The 17,497-nt window shown below is 34.8% G+C and overlaps 1 protein-coding gene across 1 annotated transcript; it reads right to left on the reverse strand.

Moving 5' to 3' along the window:
- Nucleotides 1-9,717: 9,717 nt before the first annotated feature.
- LOC143548088 (deoxyribodipyrimidine photo-lyase-like) lies at nucleotides 9,718-13,339 on the reverse strand. Its single transcript, XM_077039348.1, has 9 exons — nucleotides 13,019-13,339; nucleotides 11,743-12,083; nucleotides 11,453-11,681; nucleotides 11,202-11,359; nucleotides 11,100-11,136; nucleotides 10,940-10,998; nucleotides 10,257-10,338; nucleotides 10,042-10,113; nucleotides 9,718-9,920 (listed from the first exon to the last, which is right to left on the reverse strand). The coding sequence occupies exons 1-9, from the start codon at nucleotides 13,337-13,339 to the stop codon at nucleotides 9,768-9,770; spliced, it is 1,452 nt and encodes a 483-aa protein (XP_076895463.1). The 3' UTR covers nucleotides 9,718-9,767.
- Between the last annotated feature and the right edge of the window lie 4,158 nt (nucleotides 13,340-17,497).

Raw genomic sequence — 17,497 nt, forward strand, 5'->3', positions numbered from 1 at the left:
TATTGTTATTTTTTTATTACAGGATTATTAGTGTTATTATTAAAATGTGATTGTTATTAAAATATTATTATTGTATTATTATTGTTATTTTAATATTATTATGAATATTACGATTATTATCACAATATTAGTATTATTAAAATAATATTATTCTAAATATATAGTTATATTATTATTATTATTTTAATATTATTATTTATTATTAAAATATTAAATTTTATATTATTATAGGTATTAAAATTTTTATTATTATTATTAGTAACACTGTAGTCTGATTTATAATTTATACATGTTAGGAGTACTTCGTGTCGGATTATGTAGATCAGCTACCTGGTGTTTACGATAGTTAGCCATCGTACCAGTCACCTGTCGTTGGGTCGGATTATGGAGGCCAGCCTTCCTCATCGTACCATATGCCAGTAGCAAATGATCCGTTTTACGGAACCGAGTCTACATGACGATGATGAGGATGCCGTGGTAAACCCAAATAACGAAGATGAGTACGACGATGACTACATACGCGAGGTGAGGGTTTCGTATAAAACAGATGCTGTAAGACACCGTGTGTTTTGTTTAAGTTAATATTATTTATCTGTACGTTATGTAATAAATAGCGTAAAACTGTTTCAGATTTTTGAGAGCCGCGAGCAGTGGCGGAGCCAGGAATTTCTTCTTATGGGTTCGGGATTTTTCGGTACTCGATTTTTTTCCGGCGTCAAGTTTTCGGGCCTAAATGGGTCGGGTCGGATTGGTCATTCGGTCAAACAAATAAAACACAATATCACCATCATAACAATAGTACATTGTCAATATTCAAATCTATTTTTTGAGGAGTGGCATTTGAAGACGAAGAACCAAAATTGGTTGGCGATCTTTTAAAAAAACTATGAATGTCCCCTAAATGCACAAATTCAAAACATACTAGTAAGCAACATTCAACACATAATTCTATTTAAACATAATTGTAAACGATAAACATAAATATAATTGTAATTATAAAACTAACCTTGTTTTTTCTTACTCATACTTGATTTGACTATTTAAAAATCAAAATCAAAGAAAGAGTCATTGTGAGGTACGGATCGAATGATCGATTGAAACCTTAAACACTTGAAACAATCAAAGCGAGAGTCAATTGACCGTTGTTGATCCACTTAAAAATTCTTTTAATTAAACTATGAACAAAGAAATAGAATTATATAAATAAATATGGCCTCATATAATAATATAATATGAATATTGTATTATGTTATAAGAATACAATGGAATAATATATAAAATAATAATAATAATAATAATAATAATAATATGGATATGTTACTATAAGGCTTAAATCTATTAAATACCACAAACATAATAATAGAAAAAACACACCTAACACCAGAAGGGATTAAGAGGACGCTGCAGAACTACGCAACCGCCAACCGGAACGGTAACTAGCGGCCAGCGGGTGGTTTCCGAATTCCGATTGACGAAGGTAGAAGAAGGAGGCAGGAGCCAGCCAGCCAGCCGAATTCCGATTCCGGCCTTCCGGGTGATACTGTACGCAAGAAACTGAATCGCCTGTGTTTTAGCTTCTTCTTTTTTTTAATTTCTATTTAGGTATTATATTGTTAATTGGGTTGGGCTTATTAACTCATTTTATTAATAACTTTAGGCTTTTTTATGGGTTCGAATATTTTTTTAAAATGATACTGGGTTCGCTTGAAGAAAAAGTATGAGTTTGCTCGTAAATATGTATCTATAGATTACATATAAAACCGAAAATTTACCGGGTTCGGTTGAACCCGGTCGTTACTATGTGGCTCCGCCACTGGCCGAGGAGCTGGAGAAATGGGTGAAAAATAGAGGACAGGAGCATGGGTTTGTTGTTGTGGTCCAGCGGTAAAAGAAAAACGGTGTGGACCTAGCATGCAATCGTGGAAGCGAACCGAAACTAAAGGTCACGGTGAGACGTACCGGCAACATTAAAAAACGTTGTCCGTTTAAGATCCTAGGCAGGTACGACTCGAGGGATGCATGTTGGAGGGTTCAAGTGGTAAACGAGACTCACAACCACGATCCCGTTGAACTCAAGGAGGGGTCCGCGGCTTTTAAAATCGTATATTATTATTGTTGTTGTTGCATTAATATATATATATTAAAAATAGGATTTCCTACCCCTCACATAATCACTATTCAATTTACCATTCACTTTTTTTTATTTTTCACTTCTAGCTCCACTACTTTTTACATATATTGTATTTAACTTTTTTATTACTTAAGTTTTACTTTAATCTATGTTTTATAAAAATACAGTAGAGATCGGTACACTATCTGATGGTTTTTATTCCCTTTATTTTACGTTTTGTTTCAACTAATTATAATATTTAACAAACTATATTTCTAAACATTAAACTTGCGCAAGTGTCGCCTTTACATGCTTTATTTGTCGGTTATACAATTTTCTTAAACTTTGCTTTCGTATTTGATATAGTTGGTCTTTCAAAAAAACAAAACGTTTTTCATGATTTAAAATTATCCCATCATCACATGTTTTTATATCCATGTCTCAACGTTTGATACCTCGCCTTTAAAATATGATTTTCTTGGCTTACTAATTCATGTTTACCAATTTGTGTTAGTACTGCTGATACCGAATTTGTGTCGTTTCGCAACTGTAACATGCTGGGTTTTTGTTCAATATATGATAATTTGTTGTGTTTTGGCATTGACGTGTTTATTTATTTTGTTTAATTTTGATGTCGTAACCCCATACAGGCTGTTTTCGTGTCGACTCACAACGCGTCCGTGGTTTAACGTTTTTACACATGTTTTTTTGTTCGGTTTAATGGCCCCATCGCGAAGCGTAGGGTCCTAAATCCTTGTTTATTATTATTATTATTATTATTATGAATAATATTTACCTATACTAACAAAAGAAAATAATGAAGATGATGTGGCAGTCCCATGGTAATTTTTGGCTAATTCTTCCCGCTCAAATTCTTAATATTCTTTTATAGGCATTTTAGAAACTTTCAATATAAATAAACATTATAAATTCTAAAATTGGACAATTCCTAATAAAACAAATATTGTTTATTGCAATTTAGATGAGAAAATATAAAACTAAAAGTGGAATTGAAATATTTAATCAATTTTAATTTTAATTTTGTTATACATAATAATATTATGCATAATAATAATAAACAAGGATTTAGTTTGGCACCGATACCGTAACGTTACCGGTACTAAAGGTAAAAAGGTTCGAGAATCCTGGTACCGGTACCGGTACCGGCACCGATACCGAAACTCAAATTTTGGTTACGGATTCGGTATCGACGGTACCAAATCGGTATCTATTTCGGAACCGGTACCGGTACCGGTACCAATACCGAATTTGCTCATCCCTAAAAAGGTTTGAAACATCTCAACATCTATCACTATTTCAATTAACACATGCATGTTGTTTACCGTTCTTATATGTATCATAAGCACTAAAATACAACAAGCAATATTTCATAGCAACTGTAAGTAACATATATGCAAAGTAAATAAGAAAAATAGCCCAACAACTCCATAAGTAGATACACGTGTATATCAATTAAAATCATATATGTAACAAATGCTTAACTGAAAAAAATAAATAGATATACGTACTCACAATATCAAATTCACACAATCGAATATCAAATACATATGTGTAAAAAATAATAATAAAAAACACTCATGGTAAACAATTCATTTTTACATACCTGTTTTAAGATGAATATCAGAAATAGATATACGTCTCGAACTTCGACTTGGATCTTCGTCTGCAATTAGGTTTCGAACTTCGACTTGGATCTCTGTCTGCAATTAGTTTTCGAACTTCGATTTGGATCTACGTCTGCAATTAGGTTTTAAACAATTTAAAGGAGAAGATATGGAAATTGATGGGAAGAAAGATACACATTGGGAGACAATTATGGTAATTAGTTTTTGATTGATATCGTTTTCAATTTTCAGATTTATAAGAATATTTATTTTTAAAAAAATGTATAGTATATATAATAAAATAGAGTTTAAATAAAAGTGATTAATTTAATCATGTTATAGATACAATATAAATGGAGTGTAAAAGGAAAGTTAATAATTATTGATTTATGACATAGTTATTAGTTTGGAGGGAAAAAAGTTATTAGGTTTAATCAAACCAATCCAAAACCTGATTATTTTTGGGTTGTGCCATCAATTGTCGCTTCGAACACGACAATTGGGTCAAACAGAGCAATTTAAACTGTAAGAAAAAATATTACTTCATTGTATGAATAAATTCACGTGTTTTTCCAAATGGAGTCATGTTCAAACAACAAATCAAACACATATCATTACTAAATTATTATATATAATAAATTAAACTTAAATTGATTAAATATTTCAATTCCACTTTTAGTTTTATATTTTCTCATCTAAATTTCAATAAACAATATTTGTTTTATTAGGAATTGTTCAATTTTAGAATTTATAATATTTATTTATATGGAAAGTTCCTAAAATGCCTATAAAAGGATATTAAGAATTTGAGCGGGAAAAATTACGTATTCGTATGAATATTCCATTTTAGAAAATATAATTTGAACTTATTACACTATTTAATTTGATAAAATATAAGTTTTTTTAATTTAATCATTTAATATTTATAGTTTAGGTGTATTTCTTTTGAGTTTCCCGTTCATCATAAGTAACATATATGCAAAGTAAATAACGAAAACAGCCCAACAACTCCATAAGCAGATACACATGTATATCAATTAAAATCATATATGTAACAAATGCTTAACTGAAAAAAATAAATAGATATACGTACTCACAATATCAAATTCACACAATCGAATATCAAATACATATGTGTAAAAAAAACAAAAAAAACACATATGGTAAACAATTCATTCTTACGTACCTGATTTAAGATGAATATCAGAAATAGATATACGTCTCGAACTTCGACTTGGATCTCCGTCTGCAATTAGAAATAGATATACGTCTCGAACTTCGACTTGGATCTTCGTCTGCAATTAGGTTTCGAACTTCGAATTGGATCTCTGTCTGCAATTAGGTTTCGAACTTCGACTTGGATCTACGTCTGCAATTAGGTTTCAAACAATTTAAAAGAGAAGATATGGGAACTGATGGGCAGAAAGATAAGCATTGGGAGACAATTATGGTATTTAGTTTTTGATTGATATCATTTACAATTTTCAGATTTATAAGAATATTTATTTTTATAAAAATGTATAGTAAATATAATAAAATAGAGTTTAAATGAAAGCGAATAATTAAATCATGTTATAGATATAATATAAATGGAGTGTAAAAGGAAAGTTAATATTTATTGATTTATGACATAGTTATTAGTTTGAAGGTAAAACATTTATTAGGTTTAACCAAACCAACCCAAAACCTGATTATTTCTGGGTCGTGTCATCAATTGCCGCTCCGAACACGACCATTGGGTCAAACAGAGCAGCGCTTAAACTATAAGAAAAAATATTACTTCATTGTATGAATAAATTCACGTGTTTTTCCAAATGGAGTCATGTTCAAACAATAAATCAAACACATATCATTACTAAATTATTATATGTAATAAATTAAGATTAAAATTAAAATTGATTAAATATTTCAATTCCACTTTTAGTTTTATATTTTCTCATCTAAATTTCAATAAACAATATTTGTTTTATTAGGAATTGTTCAATTTTAGAATTTATAATATTTATTTATATGGAAAGTTCCTAAAATGCCTATAAAAGGATATTAAGAATTTGAGCGGGAAAAATTACGTATTCGTATGAATATTCCATTTTAGAAAATATAATTTGAACTTATTACACTATTTAATTTGATAAAATATAAGTTTTTTTAATTTAATCATTTAATATTTATAGTTTAGGTGTATTTCTTTTGAATTTCCCGTGCATCATAAGTAACATATATGCAAAGTAAATAACGAAAACAGCCCAACAACTCCATAAGCAGATACACATGTATATCAATTAAAATCATATATGTAACAAATGCTTAACTGAAAAAAATAAATAGATATACGTACTCACAATATCAAATTCACACAATCGAATATCAAATACATATGTGTAAAAAAACAAAAAAAAAACACATATGGTAAACAATTCATTCTTACGTACCTGATTTAAGATGAATATCAGAAATAGATATACGTCTCGAACTTCGACTTAGATCTCCGTCTGTAATTAGGTTTCGAACTTCGACTTAGATCTACGTCTGCAATTAGGTTTCAAACAATTTAAAGGAGATTACATATGGGAATTGATGGGAAGAAAGATACGCATTGGGAGACAATTATGGTAATTAGTTTTTAATTGATATCGTTTTCAGTTTTCAGATTTATATCAAATATTTATTTTTATACAAGTGTATAGTATATATAATAAAATAGAGTTTAAAGAAAAGTTAATAATTTAATCATTTTATAGATATAACATAAATGAAGTGTAAAAAGAAAGTGAATAATTATTGATTTATAACATGATTATAAGTTTGGAGGGAAAAAAGTTATTAGGTTTAACCAAACCAACCCAAAACCTGATTATTTCTGGGTCATGTCATCAATTGCCGCTCCGAACACGACCACAGGGTCAAACATAGCAGTTTAAACTGTAAGAAAAAATATTAGTTCATTATATGAATAAATCCACGTGTTTTTTCAAATGGAGTCATGTTCAAACAACATATCAAACACATATCATTAATAAATTATTATATATAAAATAAAATTAAAATTATTAAATATTTCAATTCTACTTTTAGTTTTATACTTTCTCATCTAAATTGCAATAAACAATATTTTTTTTATTAGGAGTTGTCCAATTTTAGAATTTATAATATTTATTTATATGAAAAGTTCCTAAAATGCCTATAAAAGGATATTAAGAATTTGAGCGGGAAAAATTAGCCAAGAATTAATATGGGACTATCACATCATCGTCATTATTTTCTTTTATTAGTATAGGTAGATATTATATTATATTACACAGGTACCTACACATGCTGATTGCGACATCCATCATGGGTCGCAATCAGGGCACGGAGCACTGCAGCCTGCTCGACCTATTTTTTTGAGGTGTCTACTGACTGGCACGCACTGCAACCTCGCTAGGGGGTTTGCAGACTATTTTTGCCACCTACTTTCACAGGCAGGCACGAGGGTCCTTGATGGGTGGCGAGTACGCCACCTAGCTTGTGATCTCTTTAAGCCATGGAGCCTTGGTGGATGGCCTGGTTATCTCCCCGACCCTTCCGAGCCCACTGGACCACAGCCGTTGCGAAAGCAGGCACATTGTGCGTACGTTCCACGGGCCCCACAGCCAGTATGACCGACTGGTAGACGGGCCGGGGGCACGTGCCCCTTACGGTCCCGGTGCCTTTAGTGGAGCCTCCCCCGCTCGCGGCATCGGGGGTGCATATCGTCGATGAGCCTATCGATGCGGGGGAGGGGGCTGACGGGGATTCGGACGATGGTGGTGACGGACATGAGGATCCGAGCTCATGTCAGATACGTTTTAATACATTATCATTTTACTGTTTCTTCTAATTCGCCTGCTTATTAAACGTATTTTTATTGTTTTGTTGTTAGGCGCTGCCGCACAACGTTCCACGTACGTATCGCGCAGTGCGTCTGGATCCCGCCACCGACGCCGGGTTGTAGGCCATTGAGCGTCGGTCGCCGAGCACGGAGCAGGAGGTGCTACGATAGGGGCAGCGGATGGACCATATGCGGCGCCAGATCAGCTGGATGGTCGGCTATTTGGCGGCAATACATTCTGGACAGCACTACCCCGTGCCTGTGCCACCCCCTCCCAGTTTTGACCACAAGTTGAGCACGTCTGGTGTGAGACGCGAACGGGGCGACGACGTGGATGCCGCTGGTGAGGGTTCGGGGGCCAGACACAGGGCAGAGGGCGATGACGACGTTGGCGACGTGGCGTTCAGGGCCATCGACGATGACTTTGACTACGAGGCCTTTATGTAGATTTTTATGTCTCAGTTCTTGTATTTATTTTTATTTGTATACTTTATCTATATAACATTAGTTTTGGTGTATATATGTGTTAATTGTTTTGACCGAACTTTTACCAAACGGTTTATTAATAATAAACAAATAAATAATAATAATAATAATAATAATAACAAAAACAAAGAAAAAACATAATAAGACAAAAATTGGTGTGTTTTTCTAGAAACACCGACCAATACGCCGCGTGTAGCTCTATACGCCGCGTATTGGTCGGTTTTTTAGCAATTGGGGGGGGGGGTGGCCGTAGAAAATCCGTATTCGGCTATGGGACTTTTAACTTAACATGTCTAATTAAACCATTCGAATTGTTAACTCGTTTACATCTTATTTAACTCATTTGTTATGACCACCGATCTGATTAGCGCGTTTAAAACTTGATTATTACCTGCAAATCCAACAACTTGTTAGACACGTTTAAATAATTTTGCTGCATTTGGGCTACATTATTTTGAGTGCGTTTAGGTTCAGGTTGATGTTTTTGACACAAATAAATATATGTCATGTCTGATTGAACAGGTAAAGTCAATCTCGGGAATTGTTATGGTCCGCAATGGGATCTATGTGGAAAGTAGGACTGACCTGGCTGACTTGTTTAACTAATAAGTTGTTTTTGATAATTTACTCCCTTCTAACTTATCAAAAACTCATTTCCTTCTTTAAATATTTAAAAAAGTCAAATTATCCAACACCTTTTTAATTTATAAAAGTGAATTAGTTACAAGGAGGTAAAAATAAAGAATCCCAAACACCCCCTAAATATGCTGACCTGTTAAAATGTCTATTTAAACAAGTCGTCATGTCTGCTTGTTTACTCGTTTAACCCAGTTATTGCAACCCACCAACCCATCAATTTGCATCAAGACGTTTACCAACTTCATTAACACCGCAAACCGATACTCCCGTTTGGCACGCTGAGATTAACTATTCAACGGGGTGCGTTGGGGCTACATGATTTTAAGTGTGTTTGGATTAAAGTGATATTTTTGACGCAAAAAAATATATATAAGTAATGTCTGAGATAAACAATTTAATCTGCAAATCTAAAACTTGTCGGTTCATCAACCCAACACAATTGACATAATTAAAAATGTTATTAATAAATAAATTGCATGAATAAATACAATGTGTATGTTATAAATATATACAGCCTTAAATACCACAACAATATTTTCTTAATACACTTAGAAAAATGTTTTCTTATACACTTAGAATTGATACGTGTCTAAATGTCACAAAAAATATATAAAAATAATAAAATAAAAATCTTTTTTAAAAAGCAAATGCTTAAATTTGGTTTCGATTTCTCTAACTTTTTATGTCCTGCAAAGTTGGTTAAGTTAGTTATAGCAGTTAAGGTATATACATGTCATTAAATATTTAACAAAGACTTATAAATCATCTAAAATGAAGGTAGAAAGATTATCAAAGTCAACAACAAATAAACTTTCATTCAATGTGTATTGATACAAAATCAAAGATCTAGAAACATATAATATAATAAATAAAAACAATCAGAAACCGATAGTTCTGGAGGCATACATAGATCAATACATTTATGCCAATGACACAAGTTACCCATAGTGTAAAATACTATTTTACCTTTTTCTGTTTAAATTAGTAAAAGAATATTCAGTAACAAATTCGCAAATCACAGTCTCTCATATCTAGCGTGTTATTAATTAAGTCACGCTTAACTATCAACCAAGATTTCCCCTTTTCGTTTCTTGACATCTCTTACTAGCTTCTTAACACTGCGTATGTATGCATCAATGTCGAATTTCCTCGCGCAACCTGCATATGTCATGCTTCTTATTTTCCCATAAACCGGCCTCTCTTGAAAACCCTGAAAAAAAAAAGAAAAATGACACAAAAATTAATAGATTCTAGATTTTTTTTTATATGTAAGTTTTTGATTCTAGATTATATTTAAATATTGAAGTATAAACATGTAACAAAATACGTACATTGTCGTGCACACCACAAATGGACCACATTATTCCAGCATATCCATTCGGATCTCTCCCATCAATACTATACTATAAATAAATATCAAAACTTAGCGGTGGCAGTAAAATGAGCGGGTTAAACCGTGATAAGAAAACAGGTCAAGATTGTGACATCAAGATTTATGCAAAGACCCTTCTAACAGATACAAAATTGATGATTGATTATCAAGTACCTTGTCGTTTAAATAGACCGCGATTTCAACAGCCTCTTGCGGGCTACTCGTCCATTCGAGGATCTTTTTAGCCCAATACATTCTGTTATCATGCTATATTAATTAGATACCAAAAATAAGTTTAAAAATATAAAATCCTATACAAGAAAATTCCAATCTTGATATTATATACTTCCTTTTTTATCAAATCTCATATTTTCCTTCATTCTTTATTTCCAATTTATAAAATTCCACACATTCTAAACGAGCCAAGCTGCTCGTGAGCTACTTGATATCAGCTCGCCAAAAGCTCAAAACAAGCCGAGCTTGAGCCAAAATATAAGCTTGTTTTGAACTATAAGATATGAGCCCAAGCTTCATTATTGGGAACGAGTTGGTTCACAAGCCTAAACAAACCTATGATTTATATAGTTTTTATTTAACATAATAAATATATACTTTTATGATAATTATTGCCATATATAGTATAACTAACTAATAAATATTATGTTATATGCAAAACTTATAATTAGAAAATACACAAAAACTAATTACCAAGTATAGGAGCTAAACCACAGGGCCAAAATAGCAATTACGCTAAATTAATTAATAAACAAGAACCTATCCGAGATTGAGATTGAAAAACTACCCTGAGACAAGTTCCTAGTAAATATTAAAGAATCTTTAAGAAGATTGGTAACTACCTCATATAACCATGCATCTTCCCATGATGAACCATCTCTAACTGAGAAGCATTCCAAAGCTAAAAATAATAACAAAAATCCATTCATAAGTCAAAACTGGTCAAACTAACAGTTTAATTCACAAATAACAATGCTTCCAAGATGGATCAAAGTAGTTTACAGGATCTGTTGTTTGTGCATTCTCCAACTGCTCCAGCCTGCATACACCATATGTAAGCAATCAACCAAAGTCTAAAACAATAACAAATACTAACGCACTCACGTGCATATGCGTTCGCGTTTGTCGAATGCATGGTCCATCAACGTTGCACGACCCCAGTCACACGCACCCAGAAACGAGTCATAATGAGGTTCGTAATAACAGAAGTTATCAGCTAACTCCCGCCACACAATCAGTTCATCTAGAAACTTATCAACTCCCTTCATTTTATAAATAAATCATAAAATAGCATTAGAAAAGAATTCCAAATGAAGTTTCTGTTTCTTATGATCTCACACTACAAAAGTACAAACCTGTTGGTAAACTTTGTGATATTTACGAGCCTCCAGAGCACAACGCTGGGCCGAAATCTGCCCAAAATGCAAATACGGAGAAAGCCCAGAAACCGCTTCGGGCTTCGTTGGGTTATTCCGATCTGCAGAGTAGTTCATCAATCTGTTTTTTGCAAATTCCTTTAACTTTTCTAACGCAATGCTTTCTCCAGGTTTACACCACTCAACTTCAGGAACTTCATCTCCTTCACTGCGGATATCAGACTAAATAAGTTTCAACAAAAGTCAACAAAAGTCAAACAAAATCTTACCTTGTGACATGTTCAATAAGTTTCTCCCAATCAATGGATCTGTTACCGGTATCCCACTTCTTAACATGAGGCTTTAATGCAGGAAATTCGATCATGTATTCAGGAAGCCGGTTGTTGATCTTGGGTCTAATGGTTCTAGCATAATCTTCTAACTTATCTGATGTCACCCACATGGGTACAACATTATGCGCATCAACTTCATGAATCGATACAGAACCAGACACCTTCTTGCTTATTTCTTCTTTCCACCCGCGAACTTGCCTTAGAGGCGAAAAATCAGTTACCAAAAGTGAGGCTCCACATTCTTTAACAAAGTTGGGAATGGTATCAACTGCTTCTCCCTGAATCAAACAGATATGTTCTTAACTTAAATTAGATTCTAAAACACAAGATACATTTATAGATCAATACAAAGAGGGGTGTAAACGAGTCAAGTCGCTCGCAACTCGATAGAAGCTCGAATCTGGTCAAGCTCGATCCTACATATAAGTTTTTCTAATAATCGAGCATGAGCCGGAGCTTCACTTATTGAGCTCCAGATAACTCGTGAGCCTAAACGAGCCTATTACTTATATAACTATAATATCAATATTGGTTACTCGATTTTTGTGCAACAAGCGGTATTTTAAAGTTAAAATTTCACTCCTTATACTTTAAATAATATACGTTTTTAACCCATTTAATTTTCATTCAATTTGATTTTTTCTCTGATAACTTACGTTCATTAACTTTAAAAAAACCCAACAACATAGTAGTGTTTAATTATACTTCCCCGAGATTTTGTTAAAAATTTTGTTGAAAATGGAGTTCAAAATTTTGTGTCGTAATACGAGTGCCAATATCCTTTTGGACATATCACAACTTTATTTTATGGGTTTTCTCTTTCATTTGCTATAGCGAGACCACGAGTGCCAGTAATGTAGCGAACGGATACCAACCGAATTCTCACCGCATCGGGCGGAGGAATCCTACTAGTTTGTATTGAAAATATTAAATATATATTTATATATATACCTATTATTATTCATATAAGATTATAATAAAAACCTAAACAATAAATATTATTGCTGATAAATAAGTAACTATCCACGGTCACGTGTTACAGTTTTGTGAGGCCGACCTCTTTTACCGTCTTATTCCACCTTTCATTCTATTGTAATATATAAATTTACCACTTGCAGAATTAAAGAAAATTCATTTCATTTCAGGGTGAATAACTGGTTTCTACACCACTAAATCAATATCATTAATCACACTGCCAAAAATGAATCAAAACCTGAAACAAGAAGAAGGGAATGTGAAGAGTTCGTTCGAGCTCGTGACGAAGCTGTTGCAATCCTCTAAGCATAAACCCCAGCTGACGGGCTTTAGCACCTAAGAAGTGATCAAACAAATTAAACGCAACCGCAACGGGTACGTCGAGCCTGCTGGCCTGATCAACTGCGTGAATCAACGCCCAGTTGTCTCTTACTCGTTGATCTCTGAACAGCCAGTACACAACAGGGCCTAGTTTAGTCGACGGTTGATTTATTAATCCCTGCTTTAAAACCCTGATTCTGCCTAGTTGAACGGCAGTTGAAGATGAAGCAGAGGCCATTGATGAGCATGTAGTCGCCGGAGAGTGAGGATGCTAATGCAATGCTATATGAAGAATTTGGAGGGAAAATTGTGGTTTGAAACTGTACACGTCATCAAATATGGTTGGTCCAGATGTTATACACGTCATATGTTGTTGAATGTATTGAATTCAATTGAATTTGATGTGATGCTTTCCACCGCCGTAGAGTCTCCACGTCGCCGGTTTCCACCGTCGACTTCAACTATTAATTATTATTATTATTATTATTATTATTATTGTTATTAATAATTAAAGAGCAATATTGCAATAAAGAAAAACATTAAACAGGTTTTTAAGATTTCCTTTATTAACGTTTTATTAGCAGCGATGATGACAGTAAAACTCGAACTTGATAGAAAAATCAGAAACTCGATACAAATAGGACGGGTAATACTCGACCCGTTAGGGTTTGAGACTAGTTTGAAATTGGTTTTGAAAGTTTTTGTTGGTTTGGAACCGGTTTGAGATTTGTAATATACCTGATTACCCGATAACATTGACCCATTTACCTGATTATATAACTGATGTAGCCGACATAACTTTTTTTATATTATATATATAAAATAGAATATTCTACATATATTATTGTCGAAACTTGTTTATGACAATTATTTGAGGCATTTCAAGTTTATAGTAATCATTGTTTGCAATTAATTAGGTTATATTTTGTCAAAATCCGATAGAAACCTGACGGATTTTGGGCCGGATATACCCAACATGTATTTTGTCAAAACCCAATAGGAAACCCGAAACTCGATGGGAAAACCCAAAAACCCGACGGGTTTGGGACAGGCTTTAATAATCGGGTATTGATCTGGGAATAGCTAAACTCGACCTATTACCATCCCTACTTTTTATGATGACTTAAATCCGATTCGATGGTATGGTGAGAGTCAAAAAAATCGACCTTGTGGTGGATTTTTCGTTGATATTACACATGTGGTGATTATTTTATTTTGCAATCGGAATTAGCCGTTACTTAACGTGTAACACCCATTAATTTCGTTAATAAGAAAGTAAGCCTTGTAGAGTTTGTATATTAACCGGGACCGATCTGGCATTCTTAAGGGAACTCCTAGCCATTCTCGAAAGTCATGTTATTTAAATTTTGGCTCAAGACATCACGTTTTGCAAGTTGTGGGATCAAAGTGTAAAATTTTTATATTAAAAACCCTAGCTTTCTCCCCCTCCCTCTCCTGTCCAATCGGTGCCCAAAGAGCAGCCCCCACCTCGGTTTTTGTGCCACTTCAGCCACGTTCCAGCCCTATTCCGACCAATTCCATGTTAGTACTTCCTCCATGAAAGTCTTTTTCACCTTAATTTGTCTTAATTGCTCGCTTATTGGTCGAAAAGCGTTTGGTTTAGGCTTAACCGGTGGCTGTCCAATTGAGTTTCTTCCGGGGCTGAATCATTTGAAGTTTTTGCCCTGTCACCTTCCTAGGTATGTCATATATATCATACTATAATATCTTGAGCAATGAAGTTAGTTTGATGGGTCAATTGTCGATAGATTGAAAACTAGGATTTCGGTTGTCTAGATTGTTGATTGTTGCGTTTCGCGCATTGTTTGAGGGGATTAACAACCAATTCAGATTGTGTAGCCTCGATATGATATACGGGCTGAGAAAAAGTTAATTTTAAGTAAACGGGGTTGAATTGGTTGTCGGTTGCTCAAACGGGTCGGTACAACGCAAATTCTCGTTTAATTGGTAGTTTGTGTGTTGTACAAGTGTATTGCCGACCCATTCAACTTGTGAAGTGTCGTGTGGACTTGTTGGCTGTAATTATACTAAATTTTATCCACCCGAGGCTGATTTGGTTGATAATTACTTAAACAACTTGTTATCGCGTGTATTCGACACAATTAACGACTTTCGGGTGTTGTTTGGAAATCCTTTGTCCCCGGATTAAACTAAGGGTGGTTTAGTAAATAGAAGGCCTCGGGGGCTGATTTAATTGGAATTTGTATGGATGAGGATTTAGGTCAATTAACCATGTTAGAACGCCTCGTAGGATAAGCGAGTCGGTACGGTTCAGTTAGTAATCACTGTGTGCAATCCGACAGGCCTTTGATTTGTGGGAGTACTTAGGGGTTTTCTAGCTCGTTGCTATTTGTGTGACTCGTGTCTGGTGAGTTCATGATGCCCTTTTTAACATTTTTATGTTTTGGGCTAGCATACACACCTTACTATGTTTTCACTCGTTAAACTGTTTAAGCGAATACGTGTAGACTTACTTGTATTAGATATATTTTGGGAATGACTTATACATATTACCCTATAGCCTACACTTGTTGATGTTATTTAGTTCTTTGTGACTAAGATATATGTGAGTAGGCCTATTGATGTGTGTGCTTGATGATTTGTGACCGGTCAAATATATTACTTGGGTTTAACCCGTGGTGGGGAGGCCCGTGTTGCATAATCATGATTTAGACGGGTCAAATATATTACTCGATTCCTTGACTTCGTGTCTCGTGACTCGTTGTGGGGAGGCAAGTCGTTTGCTAAACCGTGATCGGGTCAAATATATTACTTGAGTTTTAACTCGTGGTGGGGAGGCCCGTATTATGTGTTTAGGTTTTGATAAACTGTGTCTGAGTTAAATATATTACTCGAGTTTGACTCGTGGTGGGGAGGCTCGTGCCATGTGCTTGTGGCTTACGGCGTCCGGGTCAAATTTATTACTCGAGTCTTGACTCGTGGTGGGGAAACCCGTGTATGCACACTCGACCGAGGAAAAATTATTTGGTATTTATTTATTTAGTTGCTTATTATTCCTTCTACTGTTTATTATTTATAACTTTAAACTAAATTATGAATGTTGTTTACAAAAACGTGAACTCACTCAGCTCAAGCTAACTTTGTGTGTATGTTAGTTTGACTTTCAGGTTAAGGATCGGAGGTTACCGCTTGGACGTGCTGGAGACTACTCGGACGGTTGAAGGCATCTCTAGTCAAAGATTTTAAATAAAATGAATGTTGTTCTATTTTGGATTTTGGGCACATGTGTGTTGGGGTTTGCTACTTATTTATTTTCCGCTGCTTGTTACTCTAAACTAGTTTTAATAAAATGAACTTGTTTTGATTTTAAATTTTTGAAAAATTTGGGTATGATGACCAACTGTTTGACTCCTGGGTTTCGGGGTCTTACAAGTTGGTATCAGAGCCAAGGTTCGAGGGATCCAAGCATTCTTGAATGCTTGGACTCGAACTGTAATAGAGAGGACTAGAAATGCTAACCGCGAGTAGCTGCATGCCAAGAGGGGGTGCTTAGGACGGGCGGGTAAAGTAATGACTAATCACACTTGATCAACGTCATTAGTAGTTTACCCTTCCCATGTTCTAAATACCACTTGTACTTGTTCGTGTTAAAGTTCTGTCTTTGTAGGGATAAGTCATGGCCATTACTTGTACAGCTAAGAGAGGTCGTCCCAGCAGTCTTGGTCGTAGGCCATGTGTCGAGACTGAGAGAGAGAACCCGGTTCTTGAGCAAGAAGAGACCCCGATTCGCGAGGAGGGGGATAACCCCGCATTAGATCCTTCCATGCGCGCGGCCATCGCGGATGAGGTTTATCGGGTCCTTCATAGTGCAATTCCCGAAATCGTTGCTAAGGCTGTTATGGCTATGAAAGAAACGATTGTTGGTAAGAGTTCGGATAAGGGAGAAAAGGTTAAGAAGAATCAGGATGAAGCTGAGGTGATTGTACCGAGCGAGGATGAAGAAGAGGTTCGTGCGATTAGTGTCACTGCTCGGGGTTGTTCGTATGGGGATTTCAAAAAGTGTGACCCTCCCACTTTTGATGGTACTAAGGATGCGTCGGCAGCACATCAATGGGTGAGGGAAATGGAAGCCGTGTTGAGGATCAGTAAGTGTAAGGGGGAGGATATGGTTACTTTCGCTACTGCCTCGTTTCGTTCCGAGGCGTTGTGTTGGTGACAATTTGGCTCAGGCCATGGGGGATTAGTCTATTAGGAGGATGACTTGGGAGGAGTTGAAGCAGTTGGTTCTCGATCAGTTTTGTCCTCCGCACGAATTGAATAAGATTGAGCAGGAATTCTTGACCTTGGAAGCGGGTAATATGACCCACCGTGAGTATACTATGAAGTTCAACTAAATGGCTCGTTTATGTTCGGA

This window comes from Bidens hawaiensis, unplaced genomic scaffold (assembly GCF_021521415.1).
Source record: "Bidens hawaiensis isolate Kalapana, Puna unplaced genomic scaffold, B.hawaiensis_p1.1 tig00000905_1, whole genome shotgun sequence".
Taxonomy (NCBI): Eukaryota; Viridiplantae; Streptophyta; class Magnoliopsida; order Asterales; family Asteraceae; genus Bidens; species Bidens hawaiensis.

What these genes read in the sequence shown, in the direction of transcription:
- LOC143548088 (XM_077039348.1), bottom strand. Translation starts at nt 13,339, where the DNA reads ATGGCCTCTGCTTCATCTTCAACTGCCGTTCAACTAGGCAGAATCAGG. An exon ending in ATCACAAAGTTTACCAACAG is followed by an intron (nt 11,360 to 11,452) that starts GTTTGTACTTTT and finishes TATAAAATGAAG; the next exon opens with GGAGTTGATAAGTTTCTAGA. An exon ending in ATGCACAAACAACAGATCCT is followed by an intron (nt 10,999 to 11,099) that starts GTAAACTACTTT and finishes TATTATTTTTAG; the next exon opens with CTTTGGAATGCTTCTCAGTT.